The sequence below is a fragment of the Pezoporus occidentalis genome, unplaced genomic scaffold (genome assembly GCF_034315485.1).
Source record: "Pezoporus occidentalis ecotype Australia unplaced genomic scaffold, CSIRO_AGI_Poc_V1 ctg19, whole genome shotgun sequence".
Classification (NCBI taxonomy): Eukaryota; Metazoa; Chordata; class Aves; order Psittaciformes; family Psittacidae; genus Pezoporus; species Pezoporus occidentalis.
Window position 1 is genome coordinate 3617502 of NW_026913748.1, and position 17597 is coordinate 3635098.

The window sequence follows — 17597 nt, forward strand, 5'->3', positions numbered from 1 at the left end:
TCTTCAACTTGGGGGTGATTTCAAGCAACAGAATATGCATGTGCTTGACAAAGGGACCTTCCTACCTGGATGCTGAAAAAGTCAACTACCAGCTATCTTGACAATGCTTTGTGAATAGTTCCAGTCAATAAGAGGAGGAAAAAAGAGTTTTATGTGTGGAATGTAAGGTTTTTTTTGTTGCTGTTTTTTCTTTATTTGTTGTTGTTGTTGTTGGAGTATGTTTAAAGGATAAAATTGATGTGGACAGAGTACAGATAGGGTGCCTTGGTTTTCTTTAAATGGTTTACCATAACAGCTATAAATCTGCTTTCCACCCTCTGGCTGATAACCAAGGCTGATGAAACAGTACAATTCATTCTTTTTTCTCTTTTCTTGTTACAATTCTTTCTTTATCTTTTTTTTCCCCTTTGCTTCCATCCTTGTTTGCTTACTTTAGCCCTTTGACTGAAAAGCACTGTCTGCACTGAAATGTAAAGCAGCTCTACAGCAAAGAATGCAGGGGAATGTATCAAGGCAGTCACTTCTTGTATCCTTGTTTTCCATTTGGCTAGGTAAAAGAAAATGACAGTTGGTGATTCAATCTTTAGGGCTGACTGCTTTCCTGCAAGCATCAGGCATATGGTAACTGCACCTGGCCAGAGAAGGATGGAGGAGACGTGGAAGCCAAGGATGACACTATAGAATGTGAACATCCCTCTCTTCAGCTTTATGGAGTGGAAACAGCAGACCTAGGCCCCCAGTGACATTAAAGGCACTGGAAGAGGGCTAGCTGGGTTTACTGGGCTGATATAGGATGACTGACCAAAAGAAAACATGTATTCTGGGCTTGCTTAAGCATTAGTGTAAATATAGGCTGAATATCTTTCAGCATAGCAGTTCAATAAAAGTTGTGAGAGAAATGAACCTTGTAGTTTTAGGTAGTATGTATGTCTGTATTTGTGTCTACTTGTTACTTATTTGTAAGAGTTGAAGTAAGGAAAAAAAAAACCCCAAACCATCCGAGTTCTCGCTTTCTGTGTATTGCACAGGAATAGCAAGCCTGTGTCCACATGCTCTGTCCCTGCCATAAGGAGCTGCCATCTGCTCAGAGAGGAGACTGGTTCTTAATGTGCTCTCACTCAGTACCAAGCTGTCTTATCAAAGACAAAACTAACAAGCTTCAGGACGTGGGTCTGAAACAGTGTCCTGTACATATGTAACACACATTGGGATATACGGTGCGTCCAAGCTTTCACACTAGGACATCTCATAATATGCATTCAGACTGTACTTACTGATACCCTGTTCATATTCCTAAATTCTTTTTAACATGCTTGTAAAGAGAATAGAGATGTAGTTTAGTAAAATGACTGCTCTAGACTATCACACGGAAGTGCCTCTTTGCCTGAGTTCACATTGTTAAACTCCAAAAAGTCAAACCTTTGCTAACTTCAATTCTTCAGATAGCTACATGTTCAGATTTCAGATGTGGCTGCAAACTAGAGTGTCAGAATATCATGCAACAAAAAGCTAGAAACAAAGCATAGTCATGTGAAAATAGGTCATCTTTTGAAGTTTGTGGTTTAGTATTTTAGATCCAAAAAGTTCAAGTGTTTGGATGAGGCTGGGAACAATATTTTTGACATGAGCTTTTGCTTGACTCATTGAATTAAAAGCAAGGTTTTTCACTAGGGCTGCTTGAAAAATATATTGGTGAGCTGTTTTTACTCGGTGGATGTGTGCATGTAAGAGGTTTTTTCTTCTGAGAAATGTTGCTTGAAACAGAGAGTACCCATGAATATGAGCTGGGTTTGATGTTCTTGGGCTGGGGAGAGATTCTCTGGCTCATATAGGTACTGCTGAGGGACAGGGAACACGTTTCCCAGGTTGTGCATCTTGACATGGCCTCTGCAGGGAGCTGCCCTTGCTCTTCCATGTCCAGGGTGTGTGTCCTAGTCCTCTGGCTGCAGACTTACATGTCAGGGTATAGGAGGTACTGTCTCTTCTTAAAATTCCTGCCAAAGGATTTCTTGTGTGAGAAGGCAAACTTTTGAAAGCCCAGAAGTATTCTAATGGAAAGGGAGAAAAGTTGTCCCTGCTTGCCTGCTGCTCCTCTGCGCTGGGAAAGGAGCACTAAACCCCACAGCTTTGCCTCGGTAGGTGAGACAGCAGCTGAGACAGTAGCTCCTTCAGTAGCTGAAGGAGCACTTAGTAGTGCTGGCACAGAGGTGTGTGCAAGGGAGGGAAATACACGCGGAGTGGGGGCCATGACACATAGCCTTGCTGAGGTTCCTGGCAGTGTTGATGCCCATGGGCAAGCCGGGACAGATGGACCTGGCTTAAATTATGCCAAGAGCTGAAATCAGTCAAAGATGGCTTGGAGCCAGCGTAACCCTGACTCCTAGATTCTCTTTTCTGTGCCAGGCATCTAAAAGTGCAGCACAGAACCATACCTGAAACTCCAGTCGCAAGTTTTGTTCTCCATTAATTACTTCAAAGCAAGAGAGTGAAGAGCTCAGCAGTTCTGCTCTGTCTAGGACTTGTGTGTTATGCACATTAACTGAGGTGATCTTTCTACTTCTTTTACATTTTTTTTTTTAAAGACAGCAAGCAAGGGTTGCTTAGTGCTTAGCACTTGTGAAGATCAGGCCACTTGTTTATGAACATAATTACAGGATTCTACTTCTGAGGGATTCCTGTGATTCAATCTGTCTTTCCCTAAAACCACTAAAGGCTATTTATCAGGAGTGAGTGGTTTGCTTTGTGGTAACAAACACACCACTTAGGGTATCTTCTAGATTGTTTAGAAACCCAAACTGGCCTTAAGATTATTTTGATGGTATCTCAAGATACCAAGCAGCTGGGTTGCTTCCAACCTGAACTATTCTGAGTCTATCTAGCCTGAGGGCCAACTGCGGATGCATCTTCTGAATCAGAGTGTAACTGACGTGTTTGCAGTGTGGCTGACATGGCTTTGTGGTTACCAAAATAATTACTTTCTCTGGGTTAAATAAAATTTTAAAGTCATAGTAAAAAGACCTCTGGGTTAATCTTTTCCTGGAAAAAGTAAAACAGATCCACTGTTGAGGAAAAAAGCCAGATAATTTATTACCTGATTGCACCTAACTTTTTTTTCTTAATTTAATGTAGAATGTTAAGAAGGTGCATATACCTAACCTGTTTAGTTCCTGTTCCAGGTCTTCTTAATAAAGAGCTGTTTCAAACAGCATCCAGTGCTTGGACATCCAGTTTGTTGTGTCACCAAAATATTACATGGTGTGGCTAGATCTTGCTTTGTTTCTTTTAGGATTACAGTCATATCAGCTACTGCATTTCCTTTTTGCCTTTTGACCCCCCTGATTTTTCAAGCAGTTTTAATTCAAATTGCAGATTTAATTCAAATCTGGAAATGGAAGAACAACATTTCAAAGAAGCTTGCATCAAGCCCTCTTCAAAATGAATTCCTTATATTCTCCTGAGATATTTTGATGTCATGTGGTGATAAGAAAAAGAGAGACCAAGTATTTAAAAAAAAACCAACAGCAAACAACCCACAATCACCCTAAAGTGATCCTGCTGGTCATTTGGAAATACTTTCTTTTTCAAGTAAATAACAAGCCAGCTTTCTTAGGTCATGTTTTGACTTAGATTCCAAGGTAGAGCTATCTTTTTCAAGAAGAATGTGTTAAAACATTTCTCTCTCATCCTCCTTCTTTTTAAATCATGATTAAGTATGTTTGTCTTTACAGCTGATTTTGCAAGAAAATCTTTTTATTCCCTTGTTAAGCAGTAATTCCGAGGCAACTCCTCTGGGTGTCAGTACAACTTCAGCTATAGCTGCATTGTGGTGTCCCAAGCCTTCGTTCAAAACACTGTACAGTGGGCAGAGAAATGGTAAAAGGTTAGACAATAATAAGAACAATATGAAGAACAATATAAGAGACAATATTGAACAATACAAGCGACACAGACGTGCCTGAGACACAGAAGGGAATATACCTGAGGAATATTGCTCTTATTCTCCTAAGAATCACCGAGCTACATTCCTGTATATTGGACTGCTTGTTGAAGAGGCTGAGGCAGTGGTTTATGTGCAGGTAGAGGCTTGAGGCTGCTGAAAGAAGTTACAGAGATGCTAGAAAAAGTACTCATCTTTGCTTTAGCAGAATTAGAAGAAATCAGGCTCTATAGTTGGTTGTTACAAATCAACAGGACATGTCCAAACATATTTCTGCAAAATAATAAACAACTTGAATGGGATTTTTTAGATTCAGGGAGCGTTGCTGGTCAGCATTTTCCCACGTGTGTGAGACAGTATGGCCATTGTCCATGAGAAATACTTCAAAGTAAAGGATAACAGGAAAGCTGGGATAGTAAAAACAGAAAACTTTGTAGAGAGATTCATAGAATTGTAGAAAAATTTAGGTTGGGAATGGCTTACGAAGGTCATCTAATGCAAACCTCTGTTCAAAATAGGTCCAACTAGACAAAGTTGTTCAGAGACTTTTCCAGATGAATTTTGAATATCTGCAAAGCTGGAAATTCCACAGTCTCTCTGCACAGCCTGTTCTTGTATTCGACTATCCACATGGTGATTTTTTTTCCTAATAGCCAGTCTGAATGAAGTAACATGTCCTGACTTGTTACTCTTGCTTCTCCTCTTCTTTCTTCAAGCAGACTTTGGCTCTGTCTTCTTTATACCTTCCCATTAGGTAGTTGAAGGCAGCAATAAGATTTTCCCTGAGTTTTCTCTTCTCACTGGACTAAATCAGGCCCCTCAGCCCCTCCTCATATGCCTTCACCATTTCTGCAGCTCTCTGTGGAACTCAGTCCAGGTGTCAATGTCCGCCTTGTTCTCAAGGGTCACAAGCACTCAGTAGAGGGTAAAAATTGCTTCCATCTACCTTTTGGCTGTGCTCTTGCACAGTATGCCATTGGCCTTCGCTGTTTCAGAGAGCTATGCTGACTGATGGACAACTTATACTCTGCTAACACCCTGCATCCTTTTCTGCAAAGCTGTTTTCCAACTGTTAGGCCTTCAGCCTGTCTTATTGCATGGGTTTATTCCTCCTGAGGTGCAGGACTTTGCATGTGCCTTCATTGAACTTGCTAGGCTGCTGTTAGCCCACTTCTCTAGCGTGCCAAGGTCACTCTGAATTGGGAAGGTATAGGGTTGAAGTAGAAATGTGGGGAACCTCTCAGTAATTCTTAAGCTTTTATTTTTTATCAGGTGCCATAGCAGCAAATGGTGATGCTCTGGGTGGGCATTATGTTTAACTTTTACTGAGTGCCTCCAAGTAAGAGATGCTGATGGACCAGGAAAGCAAGCAGTTCTGCCTTTCTGCCAGTAAGATACAAGGTACATGCTGCAGCTGTGGCTGCAGGTGACTCCCAGTACCAGAGACATTGATAGAGACTGCTGAAATGGGGCTTTTCCTCACCTTTATTTTAAAAACACTTAATATTCTAATAATTTTCTTCAATTACAACCAGGAAATATGTGAATAAATCCCAATAAGGATGCCACTTTCAATTCTGAATAGATCTATCTGCAAAATGAGAAGGAATGGGTTTAATCTGAAAGCTCTTCCCCTCCCCTTGTCACAGGCAGCTGTTGTCAGACTAAATTAGAAAGTTTGCAGAAATACATTTTTTAAGCAGGGAAAAAATGGAATGGTCATAAAACCCAGAAGAATTGCTGCATGCAGATTGTTATTTGGCCTTTAAATTGTAAATGTCTGGTTTTAAATAGGCCTGGTGCAGATGGTTTCTGCTACAGGTTTATTGATTAAAATAGCTGCTTTACATCAGCTCCGGCTTTATTTCTCCAGAGGCTTTTGTCTTCATGAGTAATGTACCCATTTGCTGAAATTTTTTTAGAATTCATCTGTTGGAGGCTGGTTGTATTTCTTGAGGTTCCTAAGCCTTGGTTGACTAGGCTCGAAACTGTGACAGTCCCTGCCCTTCCCTCCTTAGAAATGAATATTCCCTTTCCACCCTTCCAGTGCTGAATAAATCTATTGCTTCCACATCGGAGAGTGCTCTTGGAAACAGCTGTGAGTATTTTGCTCTTTGGGGAAGGCTTGTATGATATTGAAGGCTGTCTTGGCTATTTTGGAGGATTAGATTTTTGCCAGCAATTGATCCAAAGCCTGTAAGAATGACTGGAAAAAATCCAGTGAGCTTTGGATCAGGCCATTAACTCTGAGGCACAGTGCTGTGCTAGGTGGACATGTCTCATGCCTTCAGTATCATAAATCTTCCAATTTGTTGGAAGCATCTAGTGAATGTATGACATTTTTTACATTATTATTATGTCTTTTTCCATGCATTTCTAAATATGACTACCTCATTTCCTGGGAAATACTTTTGCATTTTGTGTTAAGCACAAAAGGTACTGCTTTGCTTGCATAGGGAGTGGAGGAATGGGCAATGCACAGCTTCCTCTTTCAGTCTGAGGCTTGCAAGTTCTGTTTCAGCTCTGAGTAGAGCTTGCAACCCTGCAACAGGAGAACACTACTGCAGGACCTATAGAGAAAGGAGGAGTATGAGCAGCACAAAAGGCAAATGGAGGTGATAACATACTTTCCTTTCTCCTCCCTTCTGATCCCCTTCCCTGTCACCATAGTAATGTTTATCTTCACTTTATCTAGTCATTCAATAGCTCTTCATAAAGCATCCATCAAACCAGGGCAGTATAAAAGTCAGATTAATATATTTTGTGAAAATACTTGAAATTGGGTTTTCCTTTTATGCATGGGAAAAGAGTGTTTTTGTAGAAGAGCTAATTTTATCTCATGATTCTGGAAACGTAGCCAGTTATAGACAATTTGGCCTGTCTTTACTCTCTTGGGGAGGTGATGAGCCTTTCTACAAGTTAATTTTACACCAAGATAAAACCAGGAAAAGCTAACAGTTCATATAACAAAACAGCTATTCTGTTCTGAAATGGCTAAGAACAGGATATTGCAGTGTCCAAACCTTTTCCTGATGGTTTTGAGGTTTTTGTTTTTTTTATCCAAATGAAAACTTCTTCAAGACTCCATTTGGCCAAGTGTTTTGTCCCAGGTGGGACCACAGATCTTCACAGTTTATTAGTTCTTCTGAAATATCTGTGACTTGTCTCTACTTTTTTTAAGTCCTGGACATTGTGAGATGACTTGCTTCTTTATTGACAGTCAAACACACAGCTAGAATCATACAAGGAGGGCAGCCGACAGGTGCTATATAGATGGTTACCATGTGGATGTTAGCAGCTGAGAATCCTCCCTCCTCAGGACACCCACCTCATGACCAGTGCTGCCACAGCATATCCCTCACACTTCTTACAGACCCAAGAGAAAGACGTGTGACCGGAAATATGAGTATCCACTTGATTTTTTTTTTCTCCTATCAGGAAAGTCCCCTGTGCCTGTGGAATGAGTGCACGTGTTTGGAGCAGGTCATTAGACTTGCTTTCCTTCCTCCCTTAGAGCCTGTCATAAGCATGGGGTAAAACAGACAATGCATAAAATGCCCAGCATTATTAGCGTGGACTTTTCAGCAGCCTTATTTTCTTACATTTTAGTTACAAGCAAGATTCCCCTTGGTGTACCTAGGCCCGTACTTGAACAGTTTGGAAAACCTCCCCCCCCCCCCCCCCCGCTAAAATGTATGGCCTGTAATTGTAGGAGAATGTTGAAAGACCTCTTTGCTCTTTGCCAAAATATTTTATGTCAATAATGGAACAAAAGAAGCCTAGTTTATTGTGGTTGAAACTTTGGTATCTGCAATGGTAGAAGCTCCCATTGAGGCTTTCCTGTGGCTGAGGTATTCAAAACCTCTCCTTATGGCTTCGCAGTTATGCAGAAAGTTTGAATTTATGCTATTGTGTTTCCTTGGGAAAGCAGGAATTGGGTCTCCAGCCTGTCTGTTAACAGTAGGTGAAATGAGCCAACAAGCTCAAACTTTATTAGGATGAGGCAGAGGTGCATATATACATATCACGATGCTGCAATTATATAAACCTTATTTTCTCAGGATATCAGGCTCCACAGTTTCAAAAGATGCTTGATAAAGCCTTTCAAATGATAACACTCCCACTAGCAACAATAGTATCTGTTAGATTTCTTTCGTTTTTAACCACTGTTTTGAAGGCATAAAACAAAGGTATATGACAGTAGTATTTTGAAAAATACATACTAATTTGGGTTACTTAATATGCATTTTCATAATTTTCATCCCTCCCTTCAAATGTTTCAATCGAGAAGGCAGTAATAGTATATCTTCTGTTGTTGATGCTTTAAGGAAATAATGACATCTGTTTTACCAGGCAGAAAGAAGAGGCAAATTGTAGGATAATCTTTATTGTTTATTTTATTGTTTCGAATAATGATTGGAAAGGTGATGAAACTGTGCAATTAAGAAACAAAACAAAGGAATAAATTCTACTGACGCTGTGGGATACTGCACTGTCAATGGGCAGAGAGTCAGCATACGCGAGCGAACGAGCCTGGCATGACTCTTGTGTGTAAAAATATTCTTAAGTACCTAAAAATTTGCATCTCTTGATATGGGCCATTCTACATTCTTTAACCTTGTAGGAAACACTGCCTATTTTGACCTTCAGGAGAGCTTCTCCTGTGGGTTATGGCGGAAGACCTCTAACTAACTGATCAAAGCAGTGGGAAGGAGTCCTAGTGGTGCCTACTAATCCTCTGAGTTACCTGTATTCCTACTGTATTTCCACAAGCATGGCTGAAGAATAAGGGCAGAGCTGGCCTGGTTGGCAGCAGAGCAGGATACATGCCTAGGATGTTCAGCAGCAATCAGAGGATTTAATGGGAGTAGGGGATTAATTAATTCTGATCCATACAGACTCATTGGCTTCTTGCACAGTCAGAATCTTAATTAGGCAATCACATTTTTTCCTTTCACAGTGACCATTGCTCCAGCTGTGCTGTAACTCTTTCCTCTCTTTCTCTGCAAATCTCTTGCTCTTTTTAAACCTAAAAATTTGCATACCTCATTAGGAAAGTTTCCTTCTTTTCTTTCCATCTTTCCTGTTTGCACCTACATATTTGCATATCTGCTTCTGAACTTCTATAATCCCTCAACCTTCATTTTCAGACCTCTGTTATGGAATGAGATCATGACTCCTTCCTTAGCTCCTTTATTCCTCTAAATACAGGGTTTCTAACTCTCCTTTACCCTGGTCCAGACCTCATCTCCTGCTGACTCAGTTAAATATACATGTGTTCTTTTACCCTTTGTTCTTTCTTTTCCCTTCACCCCTCCGTGGCTGCTTTTCATGTCAGCTTTGATCTGTTTGCTGGCAACACTAACGTTTTTCAATCTTTGGTAATTTGTTATTTTTGTACATTGGTGCAAAATTAACCATAACTTTGAAAGGAAGCATGGATTGACCCTTTCACCACAGGAGCAAACTCACTGTTACCTGGGTGGGAAGGCTATATATGCAGTCGAGAATCTTTGCTGGGGAAGTGCTGAGGCAATGGTCCAATTCACTGTGTGCTGTCAATCTAGTCTGAACAACTAGACTTGCACAGACTTGGCTGTACAATTAAGCCCAGTTTTGCTAAGTCAAGGTACTGCAGCAAAGGGGAAAATGGAGAGATGATATTTTACAGCTCTTTATATTACTTTATTGTGGGTGTTGACCAAAAGGATGAGGAGCGTGATCCTTAGCAATGGGAGCTATGACACAAGTCCCTGGAATTCAGTGGGGTTCTTCTGCTCATTGCTGGGTGCACTGAGAGTTTCTCTATATTTTATAACCCCCCACTCTTGGTGTATTACCAGAACCTTAAGCCACTGGTTAGGGAACCCTGTAACTTTTACGTTGCTGCTCTTATGTTGCCATTTGCTGTAATTACAGCTGTCCAAACTTTTTTGTTTGGTTGGTTTTAGTTTGGTTGTATTGTTGTGGTTTTTGGTTTTTTTTTTGTTTGTTGTTTTTTTGTTTGGTTGGTTTTGGTTTTTTGGGGGGAGGGCAGTGGGGTTCGTTTGGTGGGTTTTTTGTCTGCTTTTGTTGCTTTTGTGAAGATAGCATGAGCTGCCAGGATTATGACTAGTGTTTTATGCTGGCCACTACATACATTTGACTTGTAGCAAGAAAAGTGGCTACCTTAATGACTGTGAGTTCCCATCAAGCTGTCATTTCCTCAGCTATCCTAGTTGTGAGGTTTTCTCCTGGCCCACACTTAATTATGGTCCCTTCAACAATACCAGGAGGATCAGGACTTTCTTACCAGTAATGTCAGCTATTTCCAACAGTGACAGTAGTAGATCAGTTTTTTGCCAAGTACCTACAGACACTTTTGGCATGAATACTAAACAGTGCAGCTGACAGCTGCCTTTTGGATGTGACTCCATACTGCCACTCTGGTCTGCAGGGCATGCTGCTAGAGTAGGTGTCTGCCCTTTTCTGCTCTTTTCTCATCAAATGCCTTCTAGCCCTCTCTTCTAAGGAATAAAGAATAAAACCTAAAATAAAACCTTTAAATTCCTCCATATCCTATCCCCCCCAGTGATACTTGAACTTAATTGTGGCCTTTTCAAACCAAAAGATTGACTGGACTTTGTTGTTTTATTCCAGGTCACCGGTCTCTTCAGAAGATCAAGGTAAGATCTGTCGTATAGATACTAAGAGCATATTAAAACTGAGACTAAAGCTAGTTAGCTGGTTTTTAACACAAGCTGTGGTGGGGAAAAATTACATTATAATAATTAAACTTTGATATTGCTCAAACATTGTTGACCCCTAGACATCAAGCGCTTGTTCATTTAGTTGATTTAGTTGGGGCTGGCAGAAGTTAAGCCTGTGTTGAATTATTTGTAAAATGAATCTTGCTCAATGAAATGGAACTGTTGCAAGTCTTTGCAATCTATTCACACAACCGTGTAAGGCTTCACCTCTGGAAAACTATGTGTTAAAGAACGATATATGGTTTTTGTGAAGATGAGCTTCTCTCCCGACTCTTACAGGACAGCACCTTGTAGAAGAGGAGAGTGTATTATGTTTTAAAGACTTGAACCCATAATGTCTTGGGTTGCCACTAAAGACAGTTTGGTAGTATGGCATGGACTTTAGCACAGCTAGGAGCTTCTACATGTAGAAATCTCACAGCTTGAGTAGCAAGAGTTGCAGGTTGTGGTAATATACTTGTTCTGAAGAAGACTGAAGGATCTAATCTTTTCCCATGGATGAAAGAGGGAGTTTTCAGCGACTAGCTACTTAATAACTTGACCACCTTAGGCGCTTAGAGCTAGGTGGTATAAATATCCCTCTAAAGTACATTAAAGTATAGTTGCGTTGGTACTGAAATCCAAAGGCATACTGCAAATGAGGTGGTAATTGCACTGGCAGGGTTGCACAAGGAATGGGAAAAAAAAAAAAAATTATAAAAAGAGTCTAAAGAGACTGAAAGGAGAAAGATCATCATGTAGGTCTGAATTAGGAATATTATTTTGGACTACAGGAGAAATAAAGATCTATTTTCTTCTGGCATTCAATTTGTATGCTGTTACACAATCAGAAAAAAATTTGGACAATACAGTAAGTAGTATTCAAGAAAGTTCCAGATGGGGAATAGTAAGGACTATAGCAAATGGAGATGTAAGGAGATTTGAACCTGGAAGCATGTCACTGAAGTATGTTCACTTGGAGTGCAGAGTGACTAGTTACGTATCAGCCTACATCATCATTGCCTCCAGCCAAGATCTTTTTAATCCAGTATAGTGGCTGTCAAATATACTGTCATTAATAAATTCTCTTCCGTCTCCTTGATGTGTCATTTCTTAGTAAAGGAAGTTACAAGAAAGCCATAAAAATGGACAAATATATCATACAAAAGATATATCTAGCTTGTCTAGTCCATTCCTAGTGTCTGATAAGAGTGGATCCACTGACGAATAAGAACACAAAAATGGCAGAAGCATAGTTTTAATTTCCTGGTGTACCTGGTGATTTACAGTTCATTGACGTTGTGAACCAGCGGTGTTTTCTTGTTTAATAGTTCACCTGCTTTTTCACCCTGAGCACAGCTTCTTAGTATAAAGTACTGGAGACCTGTAAGAGTTAACAGTATGTGGCATTTATCTAATCCTCAGAAGAAATTTGAAAACATTACGGTCTAATGTACTATTTCAAGACCTGGACTCAAGCTGCTTGTCAGTGCATAAGCTTGTTAGTGACAGAATGCTCGTGCTTTTTCATTTCCCTTGCATTTATTCTATTGCTCCATTTTTATCTATTAATAGAGCCACAGACATTGTAAATGCATTTGCTTGTGTATCTCTAAATTTTAGTATTTCCTGCTGTCATAATGATTTCCTTCTTTCCAGTATTTTTATACTGTTCTAGGTTTTTTTTTTTTTACAAAATCTTCCTGTTTGCCATCTACCATCTGCTGCCAGGGTCTGGTTTTTCAGGTTTGATAAACATTGCTGAAGAGCCTTTTCCTTCCCTATTTTCCCTTTCTCTCATAAGAAACCTCTGAAATGCAGATGAAAGGCCTTTGAACAATTAGCGACATGATAGTGATAGTTATTAGGAGTTTTGTGTTCCATGCCTGTGGAGTATCCAACTAGATTTGTCATCCGTACCTCAGTGAGTTTTCAGACGGAGAGGTCTAATCCTTGGATTTCCTCTGTCCTGTTATGCCACATAAAAATCATGGTAAATGAGCACAGTACTAGAAGGATAACATGACAAAAGTTCTACAGCATGAGGTCTTTTGAGCCTAGCTGCTTCTCAGTCCACTTTATGCATGTGTGAGAGCATCTCAAAGTAGTCTTGAATCTGAAATCTCTTGTCTAAACAAAACCAGAGAGGGGCCAGGAGAGAGCTGAAAACTTATCTCTGAATTGCCTCTTTTGTAGTGTTTGTGCAGACCTCTCCTGGTATATTTTCCTTGGAATAGGTATACAGGAATCAGTTTTGAGACTCTTATTTTCATTATTAATCAGTACTCAACTCTTTGCCTATTTAAGATGTTAAACATTTGCATGTAATTTTATAAGGTGATAATCTTTGGGGTGCACAATGAGGCAAGATCCAACTGTAGAATAACTTACACTCCCTGGTATCACTGTGTTTCAGCTGCTCTTACCTATTACAGGTCAACTTTCTAGTGCTGATTTTCTGATGACATGAGGTGTTGGCCATTGCTGTGAAAGGGCGCTTTCTCTGCTGTGTTGGATCTTTTGTTTTAAATTCCCATTGAGTTCCTGATCTTTGTTTTGTCTACTTGAATCTTCAGTCCTCATTCCCCCCCCCCCCCGGCTGTTTCTCTGTTGTTTGTTTTTCTTCTTTCTGTCTTCCTTTTCTAATGTCTCTTTCCCATTGACCATGAGATTGCATTCTGCAGGGATTCTTTCACTGCACCTCACTTTGGTTTCTGAATGTCCCACTTCTCCTCCAGTGTGGACTGCTTGCTTCAAGCATTAGTTGCATCTGTGGTGTAGTAACGGAGCTACTATCAGCATTAGTGTCTAATGTGAATGGCACTTCCATTAATCTCTTTTAGGACAATGCACTATTCTGGCTTGAAGAGAGGGTGAGGGTAAAGTACCATCTGTATGGGACTGGGCATCTATCGAACAACTGTAACAGCATACAGTGCTTCTTGTTGTGGACACGTGTTAACAGCACCTTTATCAGTTAGAAAACAGAGCCATTTTAATTGGCACAGAAAGGGAAACAGTACTGCTAGAAAATCCCAAAATCTCTTAAAGATTATAGTAGAGGTTTGTGTCTTTGTTCTTGGTACAGTTAGATAACTAAAGAGTGAAATCTATCTTCTTCTTTCCTTTCCTTTTATTTTTTTTTAATTAGATAAGAAAAAGAAACTAACCAACAAACAAACAAAAACATAAAAAGGACAAAACCTCTAGCCTCCAAATTCCTTAACTAACTGACAAAACGGAACAAGCTAAGTAAATGCCAAAGTATACTAGTTTAGACAGGAGATTAGAGTGGTGGCTCTGAAGAAAGAAATGTAAGGGCTACCTGTTCAGTCATGTGGGCCCCAGCGCATTTGCATGACCTGCAGCCAAGGAGGACTGCGGTCTTCTTTGAGTGTTGGGATTTGATGAGAGTCAGTGGGTAAGCAGCAGGGTCACAGAAGACCTGGTGGATGTCATGAGATGGAGAAAAGGCAGTTTCTACTGTTAGTAATTGGTACCACCTGCTGTATTTTCACTCTATAAAAATCCAGGTCTTATGCTCAGGATGTCTGAAGCTGTTGGAGGTTAGTGAAAGAAACCAAATCCATTATTTCTAGATCAGGTATGATACTGTGATGGGATTGTAGACTTCCGATGCATTCATTGCCTGGGTGGTACACAGTCATTGCCTGATTGTTTAGTGAATGGCTGAGGTTTACCAAACTCTTCCTTCACCCAGGACCTTTCAGTATTGCTCTGTACATCATATGTATGCTAGATCATGTCTTGCCTGCTCATATTCACAGCTGGCCTGCAAAAATCTATCTACAAATTTTCCAATGCAAACACATTGAATAATCTCATAATTTACATTACCTTTGGTCTAACTTCATCTGGGTTATTTTTGTCATTCTTTGGTTACCCTGTGAGTTGGTTGTTGTTCATCATCAGCTGAGCAACTGAGGGAAATGCTCTTAAAAAGAATACAATAAGTTCCATTTCAGTCTTTTGAAAGAAAAGTACTAGCAAACTCTTGAGTGTGCTATTAACAGCATGTGGACATTCACATGTTAATTATCTAGTGGCAACTTGGAGCTGTCGCAATTCAATACTTGTTTGCCTAACTTCAGAGGAACCTTGCCTTTGATGGAACTATTCAAAGTTTCAAGTGGCTATACTAATACACCTCAAGTAGCAGTCAACCTCCGTGCTTAATCCTTATGCATTAAGATCTGGAGACAGGAGGTTGTAAATATTTGTCTCTATTCTTTTGCTCTTCTTGTTTCTCTATAAACCCATGAAATAGGGCTTTTTTTGCCTTGTTAGCTTCCAGCTGACGTGTTTTTGCCGCATAAGCATAATTTCTAGGAGGTTTTACTGTGATTAAACTCTGGGTTTGTGGGTTTGTTTTCCTGTGGGTTTTTTTTTTTTTGTTTGTTTGTATGGTGCTTTGGGTATTTTTTATTGTTGTTGTTGGTGGTTTCTGTGTTTCTTTTTTCTTGTTTTTTTTTTTTGTGTGTGTGTGTTTTGTTTTGGTGTTTTTTTGTTGGTTTGTTTTTTTGTTTTTTTTTTTCCTGTAATTGGTTACAAATTCATGAAGGAATAGGGGATGACTGAGAAATTAAGATGAATGCATTAATGTTTTACAGAAGATGAAGATGAGGGAAAAAAATTTCTGCTTGGAAAGATGAACACACTCAAAGATCTTTCAAATTCTGGCATACGGTAATTCCATGATGTAACTTAGAGCCATCCAGTCTGGATGTCCTATCCTCAGCAGGGATTTGTGTAGAGCTAGGAGTGTTTTAGCAGTGAAGTGGGTTTAGAATGGTGACCTCCAAATTAACCTCTATTAGAAGAGTTTTCCACAGGGATTTCTTGCACCAGCTTCAAACTGGAAGGCTGAGGCAAGCAAGCTTGGGGCAAGGTATAATTCTGTCTGTAGATATCCCTCAGGATGGTGAGAACTACCGTATGAATTATAAGGAAGGGAGTTATCAGGTGTCCGCATGGAAGACAGTGGCAACTCCACCCCATGCAGCAAAATGCTTTGCTATGCAATATCTGCTTCTGCCTCAGGGGCAGAAAGTTCTGTGAACTATGCTATTTTCTCCAGTGCTGTCTGTTCCATGAAAGAGAAGTCTTGAACCTATGTGAAGAGGAAGATGTCTGTGGGAGTTCCAGAAAGGTCACAACAGCTGAGAAACTTCCCTAGAGGCCAGGGAGAACATGGACTTTACACTCTCAACCTCCTTTCTCCTTCTTGAGCTACTGCCCACTAACGTTGCTGGTCATAGTCTGCAAAAGGGTGTTCTCCTCAAGAGATTTTTAAGCATCCTGCCTTCATGAATAAAAGGATGAGTAGGGTGCTATAGGTGAACCCAAACATCTCAGTGCTAGTAGAATTAAAAAGAAAAAGAAAATTACATATATTTTTTTAAGCACCTCTGCTTTTTACACCAGATTCCTTTAAAAGAGTGAGTAATGGTTTTCTGCAACGCCAGCTTAAAAGCCATTTTCTTCAGGGTGATGTTGCAGCCATTTACCTAGCAAGAAATTGAGATGTCTTGGAATACTTTCCTGAACAAATCAAAGACAATACAGTGGGGGGCTCCTGACTGCAGGTATTTATTTTGATTAATTAGCCACTTTGAGAAGGAAGCCCTCCTGGATAGTGTTTTGAAAGTAGTCTTTGGCCAGTTGAGCCAACTCTGACTTGGGGATCTGCTCTGAGTTTGTTCATTTACTTCTCAGCTCAGCTGGTATCAATGCAGACCTGTGGTACCCATAGCAAGAGAAAGTATTTTGTCAAGGCATTTCTGTAGGTCTGAGGGAGGTTCTCTCTGCCCAAAACCTTTAAAAAGTTCCTGCACCCCACCTTTTGTCGGGCTGAGGGGTCAGTAGGCAGCTGGGAAGGAAAGGTCTGTCAGATAACTGAATTAGTAATAGAGGAAAACCAGGAAATGTTTCTTTCCAAATAGCCACTGCCATTATCCCTTTCCCCTCAGGAGGAAGTAGGTATAAGAAATGCACTGTCTTAATCAGGGCACCTATTTTCAAGCAGAAGCTCCGGGTAACCTTGCAGACTACTTTGCTCCTGTTTATTCTTTCTCACGGAGGCTGCCCATGGTCAGATAAGAGTGGCAAACTTGTTTAACTAAAACAAGAAAACAGTTCACTCCATCCATCAAAGACTTTGGTCAGCAAATAAATGCTGGAACTAACTTCCAGATTGTTTACTCCTACTGTGAAGACCTAGCTTGTTGAGGAACAGCTACTTAGATATCACCAGGCAAAGGCACTGCAGCCAGCCTGTGGTGGTAGTGGTCCACCAAGTCAGGGAAGGGGGAGGAACAACATGGCCAGCAACGGTCCTTTTATTGCTACCCTTTTAATTTTTAAATAAAAACTGCTTAATTGTTTTACCTAGAATTCTCTTCCTGCCAAAGTAATGCCACTCTATTGACAAAGTGGCTGCATTAGTCAGCCAGTCTTCACTGCCTTGTGTTCTTGTTTAATCAGAGCCATTTTCATCCACTACATCGCTCCTGAAAATGACATTAATTGTTCCTGTCTTGGCTTAAAAATGAAAATAAAAAAGGAAAGGAAAAAAAGTGAGGATGTCTGCCAGATGGTACTTAGATTATCTGCAACTGTTCTTTGGGCTTTTGGACCATTTACAAAGGAAGTCCTTTTTCTTTTTGGACATCCCTTCCTTTTGTAAATCTGTGTTAAACAGTCTTGCAGGAAAAGTTTGGCATTAGGGTCTGTATATTTCCATTCTTAACTATCAATTGCACTCTCAACTCAGCATCAGTGCCATATAAACAATTCAGGGTGGACTCTAATTGGCATCAAAGTACCTTTAAACTAGCCTGACAGTGCAAATGGGACCTTAAAGGCAGCTTGAGTGTAATTTACATCTGCTTGAAAGACTCTTTATCCTTCCA

At 40.2% G+C, this 17597-nt stretch overlaps 1 protein-coding gene across 5 annotated transcripts in view; it reads left to right on the forward strand.

Annotated features, from left to right (window-relative positions):
- Nucleotides 1-17597, forward strand: part of DGKI (diacylglycerol kinase iota) — a 206078-nt gene that overhangs the window by 164097 nt on the left and 24384 nt on the right. For all 5 annotated transcript variants that reach the window (XM_062616484.1, XM_062616481.1, XM_062616478.1 and 2 more), the window contains one exon: nucleotides 10577-10602. In XM_062616484.1, coding sequence (XP_062472468.1) covers nucleotides 10577-10602 — 26 coding nt within the window. The remainder of the gene's footprint in view (nucleotides 1-10576; nucleotides 10603-17597) is intronic.